This window comes from Ambystoma mexicanum, chromosome 11 (assembly GCF_040938575.1).
Source record: "Ambystoma mexicanum isolate Mex_15411 chromosome 11, UKY_AmexF1_1, whole genome shotgun sequence".
NCBI classification, from domain to species: domain Eukaryota; kingdom Metazoa; phylum Chordata; class Amphibia; order Caudata; family Ambystomatidae; genus Ambystoma; species Ambystoma mexicanum.
In genome coordinates this window covers 335,871,092-335,896,885 of record NC_090934.1, presented here as the reverse complement: position 1 = coordinate 335,896,885, position 25,794 = coordinate 335,871,092, and the positions used below count along the sequence as shown (strand labels likewise).

Genomic DNA, 25,794 nt, shown 5'->3' with positions numbered 1-25,794 from the left:
ACTGTAAGTGGGACTCATGTCCAGCAGAGACATTTAAAGCATGTTCCCATACTATGATTGGAATCCTGACTAAATTTGTTAATACATCCTTTCTAGAAAGTCATGAAAACTGCCTGGATTTCTCCTTTGTTGAAAAAGGCTGGCCTGTGCCCTTTTGAAGTATTGAACTAAAGGCATATTACCAATACCCCCTTTTTTACTTAGGATTTTAGATTGTGTAGCCTATATTAAGATTGGACAATCACAAGGAATTACATGAGAGGCAATCTGGTTTTAGACAGGGCCATGTCACGGAGACAGCATTGTTGGACCTTCAGTCCAATTTATGTGTGGCCTGGATAAGGGCAGGATGACAGTCTTGATGCTGTTGGAATTATCGGCCGCCTCCGAAAAAAGGAATTGAGTTCACCAACTATGCAGATGAAACTCAATGTATCATCCACTATCAGGTAACTAGGAGCAGAACACCATAAATCTGAATGAAGTGGGAGCATGTCTTGGAGCTGCTGCGAGTGGCATGGCTCCTTAGAAGCTCCTGGTGTGCGTCATACGTCGAGCGATACTACGCTGGCCCATCGGCCCGTTAAACTCTGAAAGTGAACAATATGGAATAGGAAGGGAAGGAGTGGGAATTGCCTAGAAAATGCAGCGGAGAAACGCTGTGGTGAGTGAGTGAGTAATCCTCGGCTGAAACTCCGAGACCGGTGAGGAAACGCATTGAAAATGGAAGCCACACCATTCTGGATTTCTCTGGCGACCAAAAGAGGGCAGAGCCACTACATGAAAGTAGGCGCCGGAGCCTAACGCTGTTGCAGTGGGCAGCAACTAGGAAACAGCAGCAACAAAACAGGGTAATCGTAAGCAACGGCACACCCTGCAGCATCAGAGAATCGGATGCGGACTCATCGGAAGCCCTACTGGCGCCACTGACTCGCACTAGGACTAGAGCAGCTCTGCGCAGCGGCCCCTCAGTGAGCCCTGCTAGCGAGTGATAAGGACTGTGTCGAGAGACGAAGCTTCCACGGGTAGGCAAACTGGAGGACGCAGAGGAGCTGTAATTTTCGCCACCGCCTTTTCAGCAGGGTGGACGGCACGGACAGGTGAAGTGCCGGTGAGTGTGCGGCCCCCAAACCCCCACCGCTCCTCCATCATCCATACTCTGACAGCTGCCACCAGAGCCCAGGGGGAATCCTCCTACAGAGGCTCAGGGGTAATGGGGGCCCCAGATTCCGACCCATCAACCCTCACCGGAAAAACCGCGAGAACGTGCCACAGCTGGGGCAGGACCTTGTTGATCCGGGGCTCACCATAAATGGGACCTCCAGCAAATATCTACCTGAGTCCGCAGTCCTGTCTAGTGAGTGGGTAGTGTAGTAGGAGTAAGGGGAAGGGACCCGATAACACCCAAAAGATCTCCCACTACCTATCGCTACCGGAAGAATACAGCAAGTCGACGGGAGGCTGAATGAGGAACAGTCACCCCGGGTATCCCCCGGGGACGGAGAAAACCACAAGCATTCCGCATAGCACGTCTGAAATCCCACAGGGCGAATAGCTGAACCAGTGCCGGTGTGCTGCCCCACAGGAAGCGGAGCCAACCCAGAAGGGGCATGGTATCTGACTGGGACGCCTTGGGATAAATGGTAGCAGACTCACCGGGAGCCCAGCCCACGGAACAACGACCCCACATGTCACGGTGAGGGGAGAAGAGCTTTAACATTTATGGGAAGGAAACCCACCAAACAGAGAATTACATGGCCATTCAAGGGAGACCAAACAAGGTGGAATAAGCCAAGACTCAACAGCGCCATCCCATAGGGTGAACTAATAGTACTGGAACACGCATGAACCCGAGTAACAAGCATCTCTATAAGGAACACACTGCATACCCAGAAAATATAACAGCGTGAGGAGCTTAGAGGACCCGGAAAAACAGACAACTCTGCAAAGAACTGGCTGCTTCTCCCTGGCTTCCCAGGAGGACTTAGGGGTGATTTGGAGCATTGGAGGAGTAGCAAGACCTACCGCGCCCATCTCAAGCCTAGCACTAAAATACAGGAAGCCATGGCGAAAAGTGGGAAAGCAGGCAAGTGGATATTGCGACATTAATGGGCATCACGATCCCGGGGAAGCTGAAGAAAGGTGACCCATCAGGGCAGCAAACATCAAGCACTGGCCCCAGCTCGGAGTCTCCAGAACTAACCCAATCAGTCACTAAGTCAGATCTGAAAGACCTGCTCACATCCCTGACGAAGGAGATCCAAAAAGGAACAGAAGAAGTAATGCAGAAGATCAACTGATTTGACAAGACGGTGGAATCTGTAGAGAATCGGACAGCAGACATTGAAAACACTCTGTGTGACCAAACATTAGAGTGGTAGAACGGTCTTGGCAGGATAGCAGCCCCTGAGGCTAGATGTGAAGTGCTGGAGGCAAAGCAGGACGACGCAGAAAACCGATCGAGACAGAATAAAATCTGCCTCTGAGGAATCCCAACTTCAATACTAGACACAGACCTGGAGAGATACGTAACAGACCTATTTAGGTTCATAATAACTCTCCCAGACAGCTCCCCATTGGAAATATACTGAGTACACAGAACGGTCCCAAGACAGTCGGCTTCATCCCCACCAGACGTCCTAGCCAGGATCCACTTCTACAAAGTAAAAGAAGAGATCATGAAAGAATCCAGATAAATGCAGCAAATCACTTTCAGAAACTCTAACATCCAGTTATATCAAGACCTGGCAAACTCCACTTTCAGAAAAGGAAACACCTCAGACCACTAGCAGAATGCTACGTGAAAGAAAGGTTCTTTACCATTGGGGCTTTCCAACCTCTAAAATTCACCTGGGGGGGAGCCCAACAACAGATTTACTCCCTGAAAGAAGCTGAAAAATTCGTAGGCACAGGGGTGGGAAGCTGTGAATCCGAAACTGAAGATAACACACAAGATCCCATCAAAAAGCAATCGGAAACAACTTCGACAAGAGTCAGTAGAAGATGCAGGATCACAGGCCCTCCTCGCACATAAACTAGCTGTCATGATGCCTACCCCCGGGGACCCAGACCACGTCCAGCAACCCCAGAAGCAGGCATCAAGTTATCCTAAGCAAGCCCAACAACCCCTGCTAGGGGCTATTTGGGTCCAGTCTATGGCGCCAGGCTCATATGGAGAGTCAGTCCTGGCGCAATAGGCGCCAGGCTCATAGATTAAAACTTACCTGATGCAGACCATGCTGCAAGAGCTCCAAGCCAAAAGAGGCTTGGAAGGAACTACTTTACTTCGGGACTATTTTTTACTCGGGCAGGGCTGGGGAGGAATACTTACCTGGGACTACTTTGGTGGCTATTTAAACCACGCCCGAAGAGCAGCACATGCTTCGCGTTATTCTGCATCCAGCAGCTTAACGCTCACCGTGCCTGCAAGTCTGTATCCAGCCTTCTGCCACGCCCGCCTCTAGTTTGAAGCACCTAGAAAAAGGGAGAAAGAAGGAAAAAAGGTTAGAACAAGAGCAATACCTTTAATTCTTACCTGAATTCCCGATTCATCGCGCCTTCGAGCTGGAAGAAAGAAGTTATTTTATGCGCGTCGCCTCGCCTGCTGCAGCGCCGCGCTGAACTCACCGGCCTTCGCAGCATCTTCACATTCCACCGCATCCTCCTGCATGTTCTCGCCGCACTCCGGCACCTAAGGAGAAGACAAGAACAGCAAGGTGAGCCAAGGGAATACACAGCAGAATATTAGTTACCTCCCCATAGACTTACCTGATTTTACCACCGGGGGTACTATTCCTCTTCACGGGTCGGCGCAGCTTCCACTGCATCTTCACCGAACCCCGGCCCCAAAGGGGAAACAAAAGGACAACAAGGTGAAACAAATGGACTAACAAGGGGAACCCTCCTCACCACAATAGCCTTACCCGATTTTACCGCCGGAGGTATTATTCCCCAATACTTCATACTTTCTCTCAGTGCCTGAATAAGGGAGAAAGCAACAGGTTACATATTGACATTATTTTATCGAACTGTGTTGGAAAATACAAATGCTTACCAGAATACTACCGGTTGCCACGAGGAACTCTTCATTAGGGTCAAGCTGCAACCTGCAAGGAATCGGACAAGAGTGAAAGTCAGGCATTTGAACTCTTACGAACTTTATACTTACGGCGTCTTGCTGGGAATCTCAGAGTCAATATTGTTCTGGAACTCACCGATTCCTACGAGCCAGTGAAGCAACTGGTTATCAACGCGCCCCTGCGCTCAATGCAGGATGGAGAGCTCATCTTTTCAAACCATCAGAAGAATATTCCTACGGGCCAAGCAAACGAAGCTAGGTGGGCCAGTCCAGTCCGTCATCTCGGCCCTACGTGTCACATTGGTGGAGACCGCAGCTGTCCAGTTCCGATCGACGCCTCTGTGGGAGCCAGGTGAGCGTAACAGAACGCGAAGCCTACCCACAAATTCCCACCCGGGCGTTATGGATACCTCAGAGACTGACTTTAATTTTGCCCAATGAGCACCATGAACAATTAGGTAATAATGGGCTCATATTATATCCCACAGTAACAGCACCAGCAACCAGCTACACAGCACCCTACAAAATCTGCTTTGGTGTATACATTTAGCATCTGTTAGCAGCTGAATCACTAAACCGGGTAAGATATCATTAACTAAAAGTGATACACCCTCCATTTTTGACAGGTGGTAGAGTCTTGTCCAAGTTTTCTTTTTTACTATTGGACAACGTGGTGTGGAAGAACTGAGAATTGCAAGCCAGCGTTTTCGGACTGCATTTAAAGTCCCGATGTCATAGAACTACGCTGTAGCATTATTGAAACACGGTAAGACCACTTTGATCGCCCTACAGCGATAGTGGGATTGTTTGTTTAATACAATAGGAGATCCATTTTTGGCAATTTGAATTAATTTAAAGAAATAATTTCTGGACCTAATACACACTAAGAAGGCATTTGAATGTCTTGATGTGGTACTCCATTACGTTTGTCAGCTTGTGTTGAGGCCATCATACGTTCAACCCTTTGTCCTCGTCCTGGGGTAGATTCTAGAGTCTGTGCCAACTGGGCGGCATCACAATGGTATTGTCTGAAGGATGGCCAATAGTCGAATGGGAGGCTGGGGGCCGGAAGTGTTGAGGCGTGCCTGGTTTCCCTTTTTTCACATAAGTTCATGCTCTCCAACTAATTTGCAAATGTGGGGGGGGTTGGACTTCCCCCCAGGTTCTTGCCACTAGGTACCTGGCTATCGCTGAGGCCATGCCTAACAGTTTCTTTTCGGTACGAGTACCTCCTTCAATCAAAGCCAGTAGCCAGAGTTGCGGTGAGTATTCCCTCGACAGGGATAGCATTTTGGACATTGCCCCTTCTATGTTTACCCTAAAAGTTCTAATGCAGGGGCAGTGCCAAGCAACATGGTAAAAGTCTGCTAGTTCTGTACCACATCTCCTACAGGTGTAGGGCCTCTCAGGGAAGTACCTACTCAGGTTGAGAGGGGAATAGTAAATATGATGGACGAATTTGTAATGGATCAGTCTGTATCAACAGTTTAGAGATATAAATTGAAGTTTGCATACAGACAAGTTTCCATTGATCTTCACTCAGTGGTTCCCCCAGTGACGCTTCCCATGTGGTTTTATATGCTTGTTTCTTCACCCTTCTCCCGCTTCTGATCAATCGATATATGGTAGAAACTAGTTTGCTGGTGGATAAAGGCTTGATCATATAGCTTTGGGCCGGGTGAGGGGGTGGGTCTTGTGGAAAATCGGGCCATTCGTTCCTCATAATCCCCTGTAGTCTGTAATAGTGGAGTAAGGTCATGGCATTGTGTTCACCCCTCGATCTTAGCTCTTCCCAAAGCACAAATAGACCATCTTGTACCAGGTTACCCAAGGTCTTTACTCCCAGTGTTTGAAAATGCTCTCTGAAGGATTTTTCATGAGTAAGTAGGATCCCCACTAGGTTATATATTGGTAGATCTGGTAGGTGGTAGGGGGTAGTCTCGTAGCTGTTTTATCTGGTCCCAGGCTCTGCAGGTTACTGCTATGGGTTGTCCGTCTCCATTCTGGGTTGTGTCTCTATTGCCCCAGATCATACCTATTAGAGCGTTTGGGTTGTAACTGCTTTCGCTAACAGAGTGTGGATAGTTGGGGTTAGTGGGGGTTAAATCTGGCTATATATTGAACTTGGGCTGCCAGATAATATGAGTGTATATCGGGGTAATCCAGGCCACTGTGTTCATAGGGCGTGTAAGCGTGTCAAAGGCTATCCTAGGTTGTCTGCCAGCCCAAACCAGTCTTGTCATCAGCTTCCTAATGCAGGTTCAGTAGCAGACGGGGGCCCATATTGGTACATTAAATATGTACAGTAGTTTAAGGAGTATTACCATCTTTGCTAGAGCTATACGGGCCGCCTAAGAGATAGGGAGTGTGGGGTACATTGACCAGCCCAGCAGAACTCCCTTACCTCACCAAACTACATCTCAGCAGTCACCAGCCGAATGGCTGCGCTGGCTCTGTTGAGCACTATCGCCTTGCATTAAAACTGCACTTTGCAGTCTCCAAAATGACGGCTGTGCCGTTTTACCAGCCACACATGGGGCAAGATGAAACACAGAACACCCCGAGAATTGCTGCCAGTATTTTCTTCAATTGCACCAAAGAAAAGAATTCAAAGGCAGCACTGCTATGATGCCGGCTCAAAACCTTTTCACTGAGAAAGAAAATATTCAGCCTTTTAAATGACTGCGCCCTGATGCTCTTTTTCATCTGTTCTGTTCCGATCCAGTGAGACCCAGATAGGTCCCTCCATATTCAGATTGTGCTCCAGCATAAAGGGGGCAGTTTTCATTTTAAGACAGGCTGTGTCTGGCAAGGCATGAAAATCAGAAACTTCACTTCAAGCCGTACGCAAAACTTCCTATTTTCAACAAAATGACACAGATAAACCCTTCATACAAAGCTTTCTCTCTCTTTGCTCATTTCAGTTTCATTGGACCCTTGATTTGAACAGATTCCTGTGTAGTAGAAATTGAATCTATGGCCATGGAAGTGCTCAGAATAAAGATACCAGGAAAAGCTGCATTGTAACACGACAACCAAGGAAAATAAACCACGTGTAAATTGGTGGATTTTTTTTAAAAACAAGAAACTATCTGTTTAAAAGTGAAATGTTGAATTAAGGCCCTGTCCTTGCACAGAAATGTGATGGGGTTTGTTTTAAAACATATATATTATGCTTCATCCCAACAGTCTTGCTTTCTGGTTCAAGAAAGAAATAAAATAATAATAATAAAGTTACTGTGAAACCAGAAGGATAGGTTTTTAGGCCCTGGCTTCAAAGACTACAGGATCTACCTCCCCCCAAGTGTACCAGCATCTGGGGCATATGAATAGACAAGGGTGGTGGATCTCACACCCTCATCAGACACTGTGGCAGTGTTCCAGCCGGGTATAATGGATTTCTGGGACACATAGGTGTGACTTTTTAAGCAGCATCTCCCCTCAACTTAAACTGAGGAGCTTCAAAGACAAATCCATGGCACACAGGGCTAGTGCCTGACAGTTGGCTCTGGGTTGAAAAAAAATGTCCTTATTTGGAAGACAATGTTGGCCAATTTGGGGCAAAAGACTGTTCTGAATTAATAAACTTTAAGACTATTTCTGCAACTGGAAAACGCAGCAATGCAAAAGTTTAACAGTTTAAATGTAATTTTTGTGGCATTAAAACAATATATTGTGGCTTTCCCTAGCATGTATGGGATGCAAACTGAAGAAAACTAATTCATTGGGAAAGTGTTCATGGTATAACTTTGATACCATATAAACTTGGGAGTTGGAATGTCATGCTCTGTGTGAAATAAGTAATCAATGGGATTTTCAAAAGTGCCACAACTGTAAAAAGGTGAATTTTTGTGTCATAATTGATTCTGGCAAAAGTGACTGTGGGATGGCTCTGTACCTCATAAAAACACACTGCATACAACTGAGTCCCCTCCTTCAGTCCAATCTGCTTCTGGGGAGGAGGCGACATACATAGGCTGACCTAGCCAGCTGTTAGAGGCAAGTCCAGCCAAAGCCGGCCCCCATAGTATAATCCTGTGATGTCAACCGCCTTATATAAGGTAGAGTCTCACAGAGACAAGAGACACTTCTGAATTTTCCAGGTCCTGCGCATCCTGTGATCCAGACATTCCATATTCATCCTGCAAGACTCCAGATTCCACTGCCAGGCCAGAGCAGAGCTCACCCTATCCAGGCAGGACCATTTATCCAAAACTAAACCCCATAACAAAATCCCACTAATTCAGGGAGAAAGGGGAAAGGTGGCCAAACCTTCATTGGGATTATCCAGCGCTGCCTGCTTGCCCCGTCACCTGTTTTATCCAGCTGATGCATCTCACTATCTATTGAGACCAGACCCCGGTTACCAGCTGTCCCCCTCTAGGAGAGCCCGCTGATATGCGGTGACCAGATCCTTTGAGTCCAGAAACGCGGTTGGCTGTCCCAAATCCCAAACTCAAGTGTTGATTTTAAGTATCACCCCATCCCATCCCATAGCAAAACTTAGCGTACCCCATTTTGATACCTTGCCTTTGTTCCACTCTATAAGTAATCCTAAAAGTACACTAGTAACTGTTTTATTTATGCAAATCCTCTGTGCATTCTGTTCCTTGATTTCTAAGCGTTAGCGTAATTTTTCCCTTCTTTACCATTCTTTGGTTAAATTCCTAGTCATATTTTTAATAATGTAATTAATTCCCATATAGAGCTGAACGCGGTGTGAAGGTTAACTTTGCAAATTAACATTTGAGTGTACTGTGTCTTTCTTTAACAATATAATCACTAAAATCTAGTTTAAGTAAAACTTGTCATTCCTTGCAAACCTGTTTTCCTTGTCCACTGCTTTTATTTTTCAAACCGAATAAAGAATCTCATCTTGGCATTCATTTAGAGTTACCCTTTCACTTGCCTATCATTCCTGTGATGTGTATCTATTCTCTAGCTTAAAAACTGCATTCCTATTCGGTCTATTCAACCTGTTTTTAAACCGTTTTGACATTTAAAGTTGTAACAATAAGAAAATGCAATTTTTCAATGTGTGATTTGACTGCACTCTGTCTTTCATTTCCAAGTCGATTTCTGAACTGCTTAGGACATTGATTAATAGTTTGCTTGTGTCTTGATACTGTTATACCCAATTTGTGCTCTTTTTGTTCAACCGTGCCTGTAAAACAAACATTTAGTAAGTTTGCTGGCTGTTTTGCACAGTTTTCGGGGGAGCTAAATCCGGTTTTCTGCCTCCCATTCAGTGGGGGTAGGTCGGATTTTAATTCCGATTGCTGCATAGGGTACCTGACTCCTTCCTTCACCTCCCCACCCATGCAACGTTTGATTAAAAGGGGTTTGATGGAGTCTTTCAGGGGAAATCATGAACTGCGTTACCATTTAAAATCCATTCAAAAGTGAATTTAGCTTTCTTTCAAGTGTGTAGTGATTATCTTAAATGAAAACGTCTAACTAAGTGCATTCCATCAAACTGCCTTGTAATTATCACCCCACTGGTGATTGCAGCCCAATATTAATTTGTGTGATTTCGTGTGAATTTAAATTAAATAAATAATGTATTACCACCCACCGGCCTGGTTCGTGGTCCATTGTGACCTAGGGTATTTGTAAAAGGGGGTGTAAGGTAGGTTGGGTGCCAGCTCAATCTGAATTCTAGGAAACAAAGTAAAAGTATTGTGCGCTGCATCCTAGGCTAGTGGCAAGAGTCCTGGTCTCGTGTGCGACATCAAATTAGAATCCTTAACAGGAGTAATATCCAAGCTTCTACCTTCTGTTCTAAGATCTCCAATGGTGTTATATAGTTGTTTCTGTACAGGTTGTCTAATGTAGTGGAAACTATGATGCCTAGGTACCGTATCCCCTGGGGACACCATCGGAAATGATTGGCCACGTCTGCCCGCTGTACTTTAGGGGAGGACCTTGGACTTATCCCAGTTAATACTGGGCCCAGACAATTCTCTGAATCTAACCACTTCTTGTGTTATCAGGGTTAAGTTCTGACGGGGATGCGTGACGTAAAGAAGGATGTCGTCAGCGTATAAAGAAACGGTGGACAGATGTGTATACACAAATCCCTCAATGTGCATGCAGTTCCCGTATATGGCAGGCTAGGGGCTCCATCGCAAGGGCAAATAGGACCGGGGAGAAAGGGCAACCTTGGCGGGAGCCGCACGAGGATAAGATGTGCTTTGAGGTCGTACCGTTTGTGTATACTGTTGCTCTGGGGCCGTGGTAACTTAACCCAACGGATATATGTTAAACCGAAGCCGGAGCGCTGGAGTACTTCAAAGAGGAAAGGTCACTCGACACAATCGATGGCCTTTTCGGCATCGAGGGTGGCAATCACCATCGGCACCTCTGGGTTAACATTATGCATAAGGGTGAACAGGCGTCAATCATTTTGGATGGATCGACCGGGATGAATCCTGTCTGGAAGAACCAAAGCCGGCATGTGTGAGAGAATGCGGTCCAAGTATCTTTGCTAGAATTTTATTGTCTGTGTTGATTAGTGATAACGGCCTGTACGAAGATAGCGGTCAGGGATTTTTCTCGGGTTTTAGACGCACCGCCACTAAGGCAGATCTGGTGGAATCCAGGAGGGTACCACTAGACATTGGGCTTTCATACATGCCCATTAAGTAGGGGGATCACCTGGTCTGCATACGTCTTATAAAAAATTTCTAGCCGGGGAGCCTTACCATTAGGTAGTGATTTTATTGCATTGCGAATCTCTTCTTCAGTAATAGGGTTATTGAGAGCGCTTCCTTGGTCTTGGTCTAACCAACCTAACGCTACCTCATCTAGGTATCGTGTCAGCTCCTCATGTCCAGGGTTAGGACGTGATGTATATAACAGATTAGGGTATCGATAACGAATTTAGGGAATACTATAGAGGTCTTTAATAAGAACTCAGTTCTGGTTTTCGACCTCTGCTATGCTGGTGGACTGTTCCCTCCTAATGGCCCAGGCCAGGGTTTTACTTGGCCGATCCCCCTCCCAGTATCTTGCCGCCAAAATCAGGTCCCCTAAGAACCTCTCTTCACTGATTGACAACTGTAGGCGTTCTTCCGTGTGTGCCTGTAGCTCACGGCGGAGCTTGGGCGTGTCTAAGGTACCCTGTCTGTTCTCCCCCCTCTTGAATGGTGTCCTCCAATACCCGTATTGACCTCCGTAGGGTTTTCAATATTCCAGCCTCTTTTGAAATGCAACATCCCCTTATATAAACTTTAAAGGCTTCCCAGATCAATCCTTGATTGGGTATCGACCCTTCATTGGCCTGGAAGTAGGTCAGAATGTCCTGGCCTATCTGAATGCCACGTCCTCCAGGGCGGCAGCCCTGAATTGCCAACAGAGTAGGCTAGGGGGGGGCTTGTGGCAGCTGCAATGCAGACTAATATCGGTGAGTGATTGGAAAGAGTTAGGGGGAGAATGGTCACCTCAGTAACGTGCTTGAGAACAGGGGTGGTGGGCATTATATAATCGATCCTGGACGAGCTGCCGTGTACCCCGGAGAAGAATGTGTACTCTTGTCATCTGGGTGTTCGTTACGCGTATACGTGCATGATATTGGGAAATAGAGGACCATGCTTTAACAGCTTGCGGGAGGGTCAGTTGTGACGTTGCAGACCTATCCAACTCTAGAGTAAGGGCTAGATTAAAATTGCCAACCCATACGGTCTTGTACCCTGGGAACCTATGGATATGTTTGGCGCACTGGTGGAAGAACTCTGGGGAGTCCGTGTTGGGTATGTATACGTTTATAAGTAGGAGTTTTGTGCCATATAGCGCCCCGCAAGTATTATGCATCATCCCCCTGCGTCTTTAATCTGCTTGTGTGATCTATATTGTAGGGTCCTGTGGATATAGGTAGCTACTCCTCTGGAGTGCGAGGTATAGGATGAATCATATCTGTGAATACCCCATCCTGCTAGCCTATGGAGGGGGGGGGGGCCTCGGGTCAGGTGCGTCTCTTGTAGACAATATTTTCGCCCTGTAGTTTCTACTGTAGTTTGCAATCAGTCGCAGTTTAATTTTGATTGGTAAGCCCCCTTACATTCCAGGACAGAATCGACGAATCTAAGTGATTTACCCGCGGCTGAAAGTACAGCGGGCAAATCGTTTGCATGAGAAAGGTGAGAACTACCAAAACTTCACACCTTTCTCATGCGAACACACATACATTCTCACGCACGCACAACACACCCATAACACCCCCCACCCACACCCTCAGCACACCCCCACCCACACCCCCAACATAAACAAACCCCATTTACCTTCATCTTCACGCTGGGTTCCTGCAGTGCCAGTTCCCTTTCACTTCTGTGATCGGGAACCGGTGCTGCAGGGTCCTTTTCTTTTCTTTTTTTTTAGTGTAACGGAAGGCTGCGGGGTGTTCCCCGCAGCCGCCGTTCTCTATACCATAAAGTATAGTGAGCTCACTATACCACAAAGGATAGTGAGCGGGGGTTGCAGAGGACACCCCCGCAGCCCCTGTGTTTTTTTACAATGCTACCACCAAAGGTTCGATCTTTTGGTGTTCAAACCTTTGGTGGTAGCATTTTTAGAACTAAACCGAAAAGACAGTCTCGCCCCGGGCTTCTCTCCTATTGTGGGCGTAGCCATGTTACATGCAAAGCCTCAGCATATGATGTCGTTGTTCGAACAGCGTGAACATATGTGTGATATCTGGTCCGGCATAGTGTACTATACCCTTGTGAGTTGTGTGAGTCATCGAAAACCTAATTGCTTTAATAACCATTAACATTGAACAAATCAGCCCATACTGTGGCGCACCCCCTCCACAGTCCCACCCACGGCAGAAACAACCTACCGGCTCCCACACCTCCCTCCCATTCATAACTAGTCCCATCAAATGAACATAAGTCCTGCAGTGGCTGCGGGTAGTGGTGCGCTAAAGGCGGCTAGGGCGCTCCAACTGGCAACGGCCATTATGTGTCGTCTCTGGGCCCCGCTCAAAGGACTCCGGAGCCGCTATTGCACCTTAATCAGGATCACGAACCGGAGAGCATCCTGGTGCTGCGGTTGGTCAGGGATGATGCAGCAAGCCAGCAGGGGAGCCCCCAGGGTCGGGAAGGTTTGAAGCGAAGTGCTCTGTGGCCTCCGGAGAGGTGAAGAAAACAGTGGATCCATTATGTTGTACTCAAAGTTTGGCAGTGTATAACATTGCATACTTATTACCTTTTTTGCAGAGGGTGTTTTTGGCTGTTGGAACGTTTTGCGCTGGTCCTGCACCCTGGGCTGAAGTCTGGGAAAAATCGGATAGTGGAGGAGCCCCAAAGTAACTCCCCCCCCTCCCCTTTCTCTGGCAGCGCGAAGGATGATGTCTAGGTCTTTGTAGCTAAAGATCTTGGCTATGATCGGGCATTCCGGGGTTCCCGGGTGGGGTGGGGGGCGGGGAGACCTCGCAGCTAGCGACCAATGGGCCCTTTCCACCATAAACATCAGTGTGTTAGAGGGGCTTAGCCAGGATCTCCACCATTAGAGTCTCTATGAACTTCTCAATATTGTCGATTGCGGTCGATTCGGGTATGCCAAGGATCCGTACTTTATTTTGTCTGGATCGTCCTTCCAGGTCCTCATTTTTGGCTACTACCTCCGTAACAATTTGTTGCCAGTCTGCCATTTCTCGTTGAAGAATGGTTACTTTATCTTCGCCCTCCGCTATCCGCTGTTCAGCTTCTGACATGCGTATGCACAATTTGTCTATCTGTATAGCGGAAATGTCCACTTTGCATGTCAAAGCACCCATCTTTGCCCCCAAATTGTCAGTGCTGCTCTTTAGGGCTAGTAAAGTTTGAGTCAGGGCTGCAACATCTATCTGGGACAGCAGTTGGCTTGGAGAGAATGGCGGTGGTAATTGGGGCTGGTCAGGGCATGGAAATTGGTCCATCATGGCGCGGCAATGTAGTGCGTTAAGAAGTATGAGTTCTCCTGGGCGGACCCCACAATTCAGTGTCCCAGATCGGTTGTCCGCATGGGGCTGTACAGTTGTCAAGAGCTTCTCGTATCTCGGCTCTGAGCCAATTGACTACCAATCAATAGTTGTTAAGTGAATCGGGAGCATTTCCATGTTAATGTTGTCGGTGGTGAACTAAAACCAGTTTGTATTATGCTATGTGTGCTTGTTTCTCAGGTATGTCACCCCACCTACTTATTTTGTCCAGCTTGAAGGAGTTGCAAGGCAACCTCTGGGGTGGCCCTAGGTGGTGTGCCCTGGGAGAACGGCGGATAGAGGCTGGTGTCCCCTTCTCGGCATGGGGGAACCTCCTGTTTACCGTGCGTGGTTGTGCTGGGGTGCACCTCGCAATCGCCGTCGACTTCAGGTTTGATCTCCAACCGTAGTGTCGCTTAAGGAATAGAGGGTGGGACGTGAGTCGACCCCAGGGATCAGCAGTTCAGGTTGTATGGCGAATTGTTCCACCGACACCAGCCGGTCGCTGTAAGGGGCCGGGTGCTAGAATATCCAGGCACAAGGTGTAATAAGTAGACACCCCTCAGTGGGGACACCAAGGATGGATAGTGTTCGTAGTTACGTGCAGTCAGAATCTGCCATAAATCGGTTAAACCTTCCGCTCTGCGTTGCTGTCGAGAATCTCTGTATGTGATCCGTTCCCAGTGTCTTGTGGTGTGGCTCGTGTGGTACACTGGATCCCTTGTGATGTCGAACAGGTTATACCTGGAGTTTCGGTCTTCATCCCTCTGTAGGGTGCTCCGCTGGAGCAGACAGCCGGGACCGGGTCCAGGGGAGGATTATGCCAGGAAGTGTGTTATTTTCACACTGTGTTCTCCATTGTGAGGGGCCACCCTCCGTAGGGCCGCCCACGGCCACTGTCAGCTCCAGCGCGGAATGCAGGCACAGGTCTCCCCACCGACGCAGTAGGGCGCGCATCAGAACCCTCCTGGGTCAGAGGATCAGAGAGCTCTCACCGTCCCCTCTTATGGTGACCCCCGTATCACGCGGGCCGTTCCAGAAGGCCAGCCACCGGGATCGAGGGTGACACTGCAGTCTGCTCTGACCAGGGCCCGGCAGAGGGGCACAGCACCCGGACGCGTTTCAAGATGCAATATGATTGAGTCCTTGTTTGTGGAGTGACTTGTTCCACAAATATCCCAGGCTATACACTCGGCTGCGTGTTTCCGATCGGGTCCCCATCTGGTGCACGGGGCGGGCCGCAAGGGCAGCAGCGGTGGATCGCACTCCAGGTTGGAGCCTAGGAGGCCCTGCTTACCAAGAGGATCTACAAAGTCGTCGCCTAGGTATTTGTAAGCAGGCGATGCAGGTAGGTTTTAACGAGGAGTCTCGTCGCGTGTTCCTCCCACAGGGGTGCCGATCTCTGCAGGCACAGATGTTTGTCGCTGTGGGGTGCTGCCATGGGGTACTGTTCACTCAGGTGCGGTAGGACCACCCTAGACACGATGAGGCCGCCGTTGGAAGGGATCTCGTTCCGCACTGCTAGTCCTCTCCAGGGGTGGTTTTTGGCTCAAATAATGCTCCAGTGCTTTACTTCTACACCTGTGGGCTCCGGAGGGTGAGCAGGTCTACAGAGCGGAGGATTTCCAGCAGGATTATGGTGCCGTTGCCAGAGCCTCTCAGGCAGCGGCAACTTTGCAAGCCGCGCAACAGCGCCCCCCCAATATACACTTATAACACACACCTCTCTGTTCATTCCCTGGCAGAGACAACAGGACCCTTCCACCACAACTCTCTTCTTGTCCTGATGAAGGCCTACAAACTTTCAGCAACATAGAATAGCTAACTAATGGCCGAAACACTGTTGTGTCGACTCCCCCTCCCAGTGGTAAACACACACACTGTATGTGTTTTGTATTCGTATATACCCTGTCTACATTTTCATTTGTTTAAATGCGTTCCCTTACTGACATAAGTGTTTATGTACGTTTTGTACTGTGATCCAGGCACATAGACCTGGATAATCAGTAATGCATCATGTGGAGATACTGTTTCTAAACTGATAAGTGTCCTGTAAATACTTTTTAACAAAAACAATTATGTACTAAATCATTGGATAAAAAAAGGAAATCTTTGTCTATTTAAAGTGTTGATGTTGTTCAATCAATCTGAAACAATGCTGATCATTGTGTGAACATTTTGAGAGATGTGTACACAGGGTTTAGTCGCCCTGGCCTTAAGGGTGTTAGCCATGAAAGGGTTAGTGGTGTTTGTCTTCGGTTAACGTTGAGGTCCCAATTCCCATTTTAGGGGTCACAAAGGACTCCATGTTCCTCATACTCCATGTTGATTTACCAAGATATGGGCTCTCAATTACTCTACCTAATCCTGACACCATTATACCCAAGTCCCTATGTGTGCCACCCACTTGTTTTCAACTTCAATGTTATGGGATTAAACTGAGCAATTCGTTTTGTTGTGGTCCTGTGAAACGCTTGAGATGTTATGTTAATAGACCTTTTTTAATGCAGCAGCTGCCATAACAGGCTTCTTGGCGTTTAAGTCCTTGCAAACCCATGCCCTTCAGTGAGAATATAGGATTACATGGTGAACAAAACATCAAGGGTGTGGTTTCCATGAGTGCACTATTTTAAAGTTAAGAGTCCTTTATAATTAAAACAAATATTTTGAATATTCTCATACTACCTCCCATGTCAAATGTTCTTGCATCTCCAAGACTTCTTGCTTTCTTGATGCATCACAGGTATCAGCATTGATATACCCAATCTCCTTTTCAAGTCAAAAGCATTTCAACGTCTCACTCCTTACATGACCTAACCCGATGGTGGAACTCAAAGGACCATGTTGGGAGAAGCATGGATGTCCTACCGGCATCTAATTACACATCCAGCCATCATAACACCCACTTAAAAATGTGGTAAATAGTTTGTAATATTCCAGACCACTAGCTAGCGGCAAGGCATAATATGCAAATCTAACAGAATCACTCGGGAAAGAAAAACACAGGATGAAAGACAGTCAGCCCAGATAGTTGTCAAATATGTGACCTATAGGTTATGCACAAATCCCCAATAGCCAGCGCCTGACTCACTGAGCTATCGCCCTGATCGCATATTCAATAAAACCAGGTAATACAAAATTAGGTATGCTTGGACGAACCAGTAAGTAGGGTGAAATGGTTTTAGGAAGTTGAACATATGCTAAGAGGTGTAAAACTAAGTGGGTTTACAGAAAATCGTACAGGACTGCCTATAATTTATGGAAGATCAATACAGATGCAGAAGAGGTTTCTAGAACAAAATGTGAGCTAATTACAAGAAAACCGACAAAAACAACAAGAAAAAAGTAATGTATATTTTTGTTGAGATATTGGGCTATATTTGTTTTCAAAGTGGACCAACTAATGTACAAGCGTAGTTTTCAAAAGACTAAACACATGCAGCGTAGTGATCAGCTATGCGAATTAAGGATTATGTCAGGTTCGAGTTTCTCTGCTTACCTTCTGATGGGTGACGGTCATTTTTTGGTAGCTTGGGTGAGAGTGGGATACTGTAGAGAGGAGAATCTTGGCAGTATCGCTTGTTACCCCGACCAGATCCATGCAGGCTGCCTTCTAACGAACTGCTTCTGTCTGGGTAAAATGCATATTGATACTTAAGCATGAATAGAGAATTTTATTTTCCTTAGATGACTTACTAGCAAAATTGGAAAAACTAAAATGAATGAATTAAAAAGCAATTTTACAATCATGGTGATTTTACAATCATGGTGATTTTGTAAAATGTTATTTTTGGCCAGCCATATGGGGCACAGTGTAACATTGTTCCCCTGTCCTGTCGGGCTGAGATTTTCTTCTCACAAATGAATGTAGAGAAGCAGCCTGTGAATCTGAGAAAGAGGCATCCCATACCCAGAGCCCTCAGAATGTTATTGAGTTATTCTTTTCTCGAAGAAACTGAAAACCTGCACTGCCCAAGGGGGTGCTATTTGCAGTGGTGGAGCTAGGGCAGGGCGGGAGGTTGTCTCGAAAGGGCCCTTTCAGATGCTGATGTGCCCACTCCACCTACTGCAAAGTAGTGAAATATTGACTGTTGTCCCATGAGGCGCCATCTGCTCCCCCTCTGGCACCAAAGCCTGCCAAGCCACTGGCTAGATGAACAGTGTATACGACAGGGGTTTGCAACCTTTGGCTTGCCAGATGTTTTGGACGACAACTCTCATCAACCCTAGCCAGCACAGTCAGTCAGTGGGGAGGGATCACTTGTGTACAGGCACGTTATAAATGCCTCATCAAATCTTATCATATCATGGGAGTCTTAGTCCAAAACATCTGGAGAGCCAGAGGGCGCAGACCTGTGGTATACGAGGTACTGCGGGACTGTACATGTTTATGCTAAAAGGTTTGAGAATGCCATAACCTCAGAGTATAAAAACGGAAAAGTCATCTACAGGTCACATTTTTTGTAGTATATTTAATGCTTTAATTTTGGAATGCACCAGTGTGCAGGGATCGACTTGAGAGCCCTTACCGATTTAAGGTAGCTAAAGGAAGGAGTAAAGTTACAAGGTGAAGCGCGATAACAATATTCAGTACATACAACTGTACATTTCTAGTACACCAGGGACCATAGAGATCACAGACATAACATTTCACATATAGTGCCTTAGTGACTTAGGATCTCAGTAAGGCATCTCGCTTTTTTTTTTTTAGATTTGGCTGGCTCATGCGTATGTCTCACCCCTCAAAGAGTTTGCCCCAGTTGTACGTTCCCTAGACCTAGGTGAGCTTACTATGCTTGATAGAATAGCCAGGTATTTAGGTTTATTTTCTGAATTTCAGGTACTTCGCTTCCACACTACATGAGGCGTTTTAGGTGCTCCAGATGTTTGAACCAGCCACAAATCTGTTTTTTTCCGGAATGCTGAAGTCTTTCAAATGTAGCCTTTGAAAATATATTTTCCATTGAGGATCAGAGTTCTTTTCTTGCGATATATTTGATAATGATTGATGATGGGCACTTCAGGGCAGTCTTCAAAAGATAATTATGCATTTTGAACATTATTCTCTGTTCATCCGAGATCCAGTGAGCAGCCTTTAGGTCTGAGAAGAACAAGTTACTTTCTTACCTGGTAACGTTCTTTCGATGGGATGGTCCGACGACGTATTCCATATCTATGACATGTAATCACCACAGCTGTGCTGCTTCGGAAACTTTTTTCGGCGTCTGCGTCGATGCACCGTCGTCGAGGACCTCCTCCGACGTCCGACGTCATCCGATGTGATAAGTAGGACGCACGACGCCCGTAGCCTCAGTTGTAGTTTTTTCCCCCAGAACGTGTGACATTAGTCAACTGCTAGTCAGACACAAAGCCTTGCGGAACGTAAGCTGCAATCGCAAAAGAAATTCTGCAGCGGGGAAGGCAGGGCGGGAGCGATATGGATACGTCGTCGGACCATCCCATCGAAAGAACGTTACCAGGTAAGAAAGTAACTTGTTCTTCGAGGGGATTGGGTCCTCCGACGTATTCCATATCTATGACAGACTCCCAAAGCAGTACCAGAGCAAGGAGGAGGGAAAGAATTTAGAATCAAAATTTAGAATTGCCAATCAAATAGCAGAGCAAAGGACCGCCTTGCCAAAGGCCAGATCCTGTCCTCGGATGGAATCGAGGGAATAATGACGTACAAATGCATGTACTGAAGCCCAGGTGGCTGCATCACAGATGTTGCGAATAGGAACACCCCTCTGCAGGGCAGTAGATGCAGCCATACCCCTGGTAGAATGGGCCCGCAAGCCAGCCGGTGGGTCCTTACCCGCCAAGCAGTAACACTCCGAGATGGCTAAAATAATCCAGCGAGACAAAGTCTGTTTCGTCACAGCTTGCCCCAAACGCTTTCCAGCGTAACCAATAAAGAGTTGATCGTCCACTCTGACCCGGGACGTGCTTGAAACATAAAAGCTTAAAGCTCTCCTAGGAACAAGCCTATGGAGCCTCTGCTCTTCCTTACCAGGATGCGGAGGAGGATAGAATGCCGGAAGAACAACCTCTGGGCCAAATGAAATTCCGTCACTACCTTCGGAAGAAAAGAAGGACGAACTCTAAGGACAACCCTGTCCTTGTGAAATACAGTGAAGGGTGGCTTAACTGAAAATGCCTGTAACTCACTCACTCTGCGAGCGGAAGTAACCGCAACTAAAAACACAATTTTCAGAGTTAACAGCCTCAAAGGGCAAGAATGTAAAGGCTCAAACAGAGCACCCATAATAAACTTAAGAACAAGGTTTAAATCCCAACCGGGCACCAGGAAAGGTGACGGAGGGAACACATTAGTGAGCCCTTTCAGAAACTGTGAAATTAAAGGGATTTTAAAGTAAGAACACTCTTCAGACGAGCGCTTAAAGATGGACAGCGCCGCCAGGTAACCTTTAATGGTACCCACTTGCAAGCCCCTGTGGGCCAAAGAAAGTAAAAAGGACAGAACCATGGGGATGTCACATGCAAAGGGATCCACATTCTGAACTCTGCACCAGTCGCAGAACTTACGCCAACGGCAACGGTACAGAGACTTTGTTGCTAGCCTTCGGGCCGAAAGCAACACCTCCATCACGTCTTCAGGGAGGTCCCAATCCTTATACCTCAACCTTTCAGAAGCCAAGCGTGAAGGTTGAGGGATCTGACCTCTGGATGGAGAACCTGACCCCCCTCCCGTGAGAGCAGATCGTCTCGGTAGGGAAGACGACGTGGAGGGCAGATGGACAAGTCGAGAAGGTCCGGGTACCACGTCCTCCGAGCCCACGCCGGAGCAATGAGGATCATCCGGGAACCGAACTTCCGTAACCTCCGCAGCACTTGCGGGATGACAGGGACTGGAGGAAATGCGTACAGCAGCGTGAATGACCACTCCACCACAAACGCGTCTCCTAAGGCTCCTTTTGGAGGAAATTCCCGCGAGCAAAACCTTTCGCACTTCCGGTTGACACTGGAGGCGAAGAGATCCACTTGAGGGGTCCCCCAAAGGGCGAAGATCTCCAGGAGAATCTCCTGAGCCTACTCCCAATCGTGAGAGATTGCGCTCTGCCTGCTCAGAGCGTCCGCCGTCACGTTTTCGTCTCCGGCCAGATGAACTGCCGAGATCGAAACTTCTTGCTGGATGGCCCAGAACTCGAGCTGCATCGCCTCCCTGCACAGAGGAAGTGACCATGCCCCCCCCTTTTTGTTGAGGTAGTGCATGGCCACTGTGTTGTCCGTCAGGATCAGGACACTCTTTCCTCGCACAGTCGGCAGAAAAGCCTTCAGGGCTAGCCTGACGGCCCTCAGCTCCAACAGATTGATATGAAGTCCGGACTCCGACGGAGACCAACGACCGCTGACTGTCAGCCCGTTGGCATGAGCTCCCCATCCCGTGAGGGGTGCATCCGTCACAATCCTCACCTCCGGCCAGGGAAGCCAAAATGGAGCCCCCTTCATCAAGTTGCCTTCGACGGCCCACCACAGAAGGTCCCGGGCGACCATGGGCGGCACCTGAACCGGGTCCGACATCCTGCCGGAGGACTGCGACCATTGCGTCTTGAGTGCCCACTGCAAAGATCTCATCCGCAGGCAAGCCTCTGGCACCAGAAGAATGCAGGATGCCATGAGGCCGAGCAACCTCAACAACTCGAACGCTGGGAGCGTCTGGGCATGCTGAAACTTGTGCACCATCTGCTGAATGTGAAGAGCCCTCACCTGGGGAGGAAAACACTGCCCCAGGGAAGTGTCAAGCACTCCTCCGATGTACTGGAGCCCATGTGTTGGCGTCAAATGGGACTTCTTTAAATAGCCTGTGAAGGGAGTGGCAGGTGATGGACAGATGATCCAGGACTTGCTCGGGAGAGCTCCCCCTGATCAACCAATCGTCCAGGTAGGGGTAGACGTGAATCCCCCCTTGCCTGAGATGCGCTGCCACCACCACCATGAGTTTGGTGAAAACCCTCGGGGCGGAGGTCAATCCGAACGGCAGGACCCGAAACAAAGTGCGAGTCGCCAACCGCGAACCTCAGGTACTTCTTGTACTTGGGATGGATCGGCACATGGAAGTAAGCATCCTTGAGGTCGAGTGACACCAACCAGTCCTGAAGCTGAAGGGCCTGGAGGACTTGAGAGAGAGTAACCATCTTGAACTTGTCCTTCCTGAGGAGTTTGTTCAAACCGCGCAAGTCCATGATGGGTCTCAATCCCCTGTCTTTTTTCGAAATCAAAAAATAAGGGGAATACTATCCCTTGTTCCTCTCCGCTACAGGATCCAGTTCTATGGCGCCTTTCTCCAGCAGGGCTTGAATTTCCTGCGCAAGGAGCGGATCCGGACTCTGCAAAGAGAGGTTCCCCGGTGGATTGTCGCGAGGCCTGTGCCGAAAGGGAAGACAGTAGCTGTGGGTTATGATCTCCAGAACCCACACATCTGAAGTAATGGCTTGCCACTCTACAAGATGCTGCGCCAGCCTTCCCCCAACCGGTGAACCATGGGACATGGCCTCATGACTGAGTGGGAGCGGCGTTACCTGAGGGCAAAGAGGCAACTGCCCGAGCGGCCTTGGCACCACGGGTGCCCTGTCGTCCACCTCTGGTACCCCTGCGTTGGCCTCTTTGACTGCCAGCTCCTCTCGCTTTACTGAAGGACGAGTAATAGCGAAAGGAACCACCCCTCCACTGCTGTCCCCTAGGACGAAAAGGCGGAGGTTGGCGAACTGCAGCGCCCAACGACTTCGCTGCAGCTTTTGAGGTCTGCAACCTCTCAAGGCTCTCGTCAGCCTTGCTGCCAAAAAGGTGTTCACCGTCAAAGGGCATGTTGAGGAGCCGGGGCTGCACATCAGGAGCAAACCCCGACTTCCGCAACCACGCAAGCCTGCGTATCACGGTGCTCGCCGCCATGGACCTACTGACGCATTCAGCTAAATCCAAACCCGACTGAACGGACTCACACATGGCATCCTTACCATCCTGGACCATAGCAAGGAAACCTTCCCGTTCGTCCCCTTCGGGAATATGTTCAGCCGCTAACGCAACACAGTGTGTGTGAAACGAGACAAGGCACACATGGAGTTGGCCGCCTGAAGCGCCATACCACCAGAAGAAAACACTTTCTTCGCCCAGCCATCAAAACGTTTGTCGTCCCTATCAGGAGAGTTGGTAGGGTACGACGCCTGCTTTGCCGGGGCTGTGGCCGCCTGCACCACCAAACTCTCCGGAGTGGGGTGCTTGGTCAAGTAGCAGGGGTCGCTACTGGCTGGACAGTATTTTCGCAAAAAGGATCTGCCCACCGCCGGGAGACTCTCCGGAGCAGTCCAAGCCGCCGCCACCCTTCTCTGTAAAGCCATATGGAACGGCAGTACCGGGTCAGTTGGGGGACCAACATCAAGGATGTCCGTTAAATCATCCTGCACAAACTCCCCTGGGGGAGCAGACCATCCCAAGTACTCAGAAACCCTAGCCATAAGGCGCCGGTACGAGGAATCGGAATGAGAGCCAGGCTCAGGCCGACAAAACTTCATGCAGTGACTGCCTCAAATCGTCAAACTGACTATGGCCCGAGACAATTTCATCTGGAACCTGACTAGGAACCAGGCCATCAGAATCCTCATCCGCCTCTGAAATATATTCCAGGTGGCGAAAAGAAGGCACCCGAGAGTGCTTGCTCTTAACCAGAGCCTTCCTAGGGGGTTCCCCCGTGCCACGGGGTACCTCCGACACGAAATGTGTCGATGGCGTCGAGCGAATCGGCGTCGAGAGAACAGGCATCGGCGCTGAGAGGATCGGTGTCGAGGAAATCGGCGTCGATGTCAGATGCAGCGCCGCCAGCATCGGTGGCGTCGACACAGCCCTCGAAGCTGGAGCCCCGAGCGTGTCCTTCGACGACCTGAGCGTCGACGGCTTCGACGACTTCCTCAGAGCCGGAGCCTCGAGAAAGCCTGTCGACGCCTCAGACGTCGATGTCTTCCTCGAAGACCTCACAGGTGCACACGTCTCGAACACGTCGAGGACCGGGACCTGGAACGGGTACGTCGAGAACGAGTCTCCTTGTCCGAACGGGACCTCTCCCGTGACTCGTGCCGACCACTCTTGCGAGCGGTGTCTCTCGACCTCTCACGACTGACCCCACTCGGGGGCGCAGACAGCTTTGTACCCTGCGACTCAAGAATCGCCAGCATTTTCTTCCCGAAGGAAGCCCATTCCTCCCGCGTCGCACGGCTGGTGGGGTATGCGACGTGCCGGGCAGAGTCCTCCGAAGAGGACCTGGAAGACGACAGGCGTCGGCGCTTCCGAGAATGCCTCGAAGAGGCTGAGGAGTGGCGAGACCAACTCCTAGAAGGAGACCCATGAGACTTCCGACGATGACGCAGAGAGTCACCCCTCGAATCATCCGTCGAAAGCCCCGCAGACCTCGACTTCCGGGGCTTGGACACCTGACCTACCAACAACAACTTCTTCTTACGTTCGCGTAAGGCTTTGGACGTGAGCGACTGGCAGTCGATACAGTCATCCGCGTTGTGGGCCTCCCCGAGGCACCAGAGGCAGGCGTCGTGCGAGTCCGTCACCGACATCTTGGACCCACCTTCCCCGCACTTCTTGAAACCCGGACGCGGGGCCGAAGACGAAGTAAAAGACATCTTCACACAAAGGATTTTCACAAAAACGAACAGGTTCGAAGAACCGAGAAGAACAGAACTCCAAAGAGTCGAGGCGTTAACCGAGATTCACGAAACAAACACGTTCGCGGAAAAAACGGAACTGAGGCTACGGGCATCGTGTGTCCTACTCATCACATTGGATGACGTCGGACGAGGTCCTCGACGACGGCGCATCGACGTCATCGACGCAGGACGCAGATGCCGAAAAAAGTTTCCGAAGCAGCACAGCTGCGGTGATTACATGTCACAGATATGGAATACGTCGGAGGACCCAATCCCCTCGAAAAGTGATATATGCAGTTTAAGGTCTAAAATATTTCTTGCCATGTATTAGTTGGATTAGGTGATGTGGGTTCTTAATTAATTTGAGGTATGTACTATTAATATATCCTAATATGGACATCAATAATGCCCTGCTTGCCTTCACCCTTTGCAGGCATTTCTTGGCAAGGCACAAGTATTTTCATCATGTGAACTTGTAAGTGTATTTTCTGTAATACTGAATTAATTTGAAAGTGGAGTGTTGGGACAGAAACAAAGTTCTATTGAATCCAACTGACAATCAGGGCCACATAGATCAATGTTTTAGAGTAGTTTATCTGTTTACTATGACATATGCGAGTCTCGGGAAAGGGGCACTTTTGAAACATATTTATCTGAGCACCACCTTTAATTGTATGAATTGTCCTAACTGAGGTCAACTCACATTGCATCGGCATTAGCAAAATCATTCTAACACTGATCAGTTTACCATATAGCAACACTGCCAGTGTGAGGTATGGACTAAATGGATATTTCTTTGGATACAGTATGGCTGGGCTGTGTCTCAATACTGGCCTTTTTTAATCTCGTTATAAATGGGGATATGGTGGAATACAAAACAGACTGATGCGACCTAAGGTTAATAATTCCCATCCTTCAGCGTTTCTCTATATTGAGGACATCGTTCACTTGGCACGTGCAAAACAACCATTGTTCAAACTTTGGGGAGGGGGTGTTCGAGAGTTTTTGGCAGGACATTGATCTACAAATCAACACATTGAAGGCGAAGAGACTAAAAATTGGAAGCCTTTTAAAAATACATTCAGATT

At 48.4% G+C, this 25,794-nt stretch overlaps 1 protein-coding gene across 4 annotated transcripts in view; it reads right to left on the bottom strand.

Moving 5' to 3' along the window:
* The window catches only part of SCMH1 (Scm polycomb group protein homolog 1), a 1,232,539-nt gene that overhangs the window by 222,619 nt on the left and 984,126 nt on the right, over window positions 1-25,794 (bottom strand). For all 4 annotated transcript variants that reach the window (XR_011279630.1, XM_069623049.1, XM_069623050.1 and 1 more), the window contains one exon: window positions 17,536-17,667. Coding sequence is in view for 3 of the 4 variants with exons in the window: in XM_069623049.1 (XP_069479150.1) it covers window positions 17,536-17,667 (132 nt within the window). In the remaining variant the exon portion in view is untranslated. The remainder of the gene's footprint in view (window positions 1-17,535; window positions 17,668-25,794) is intronic.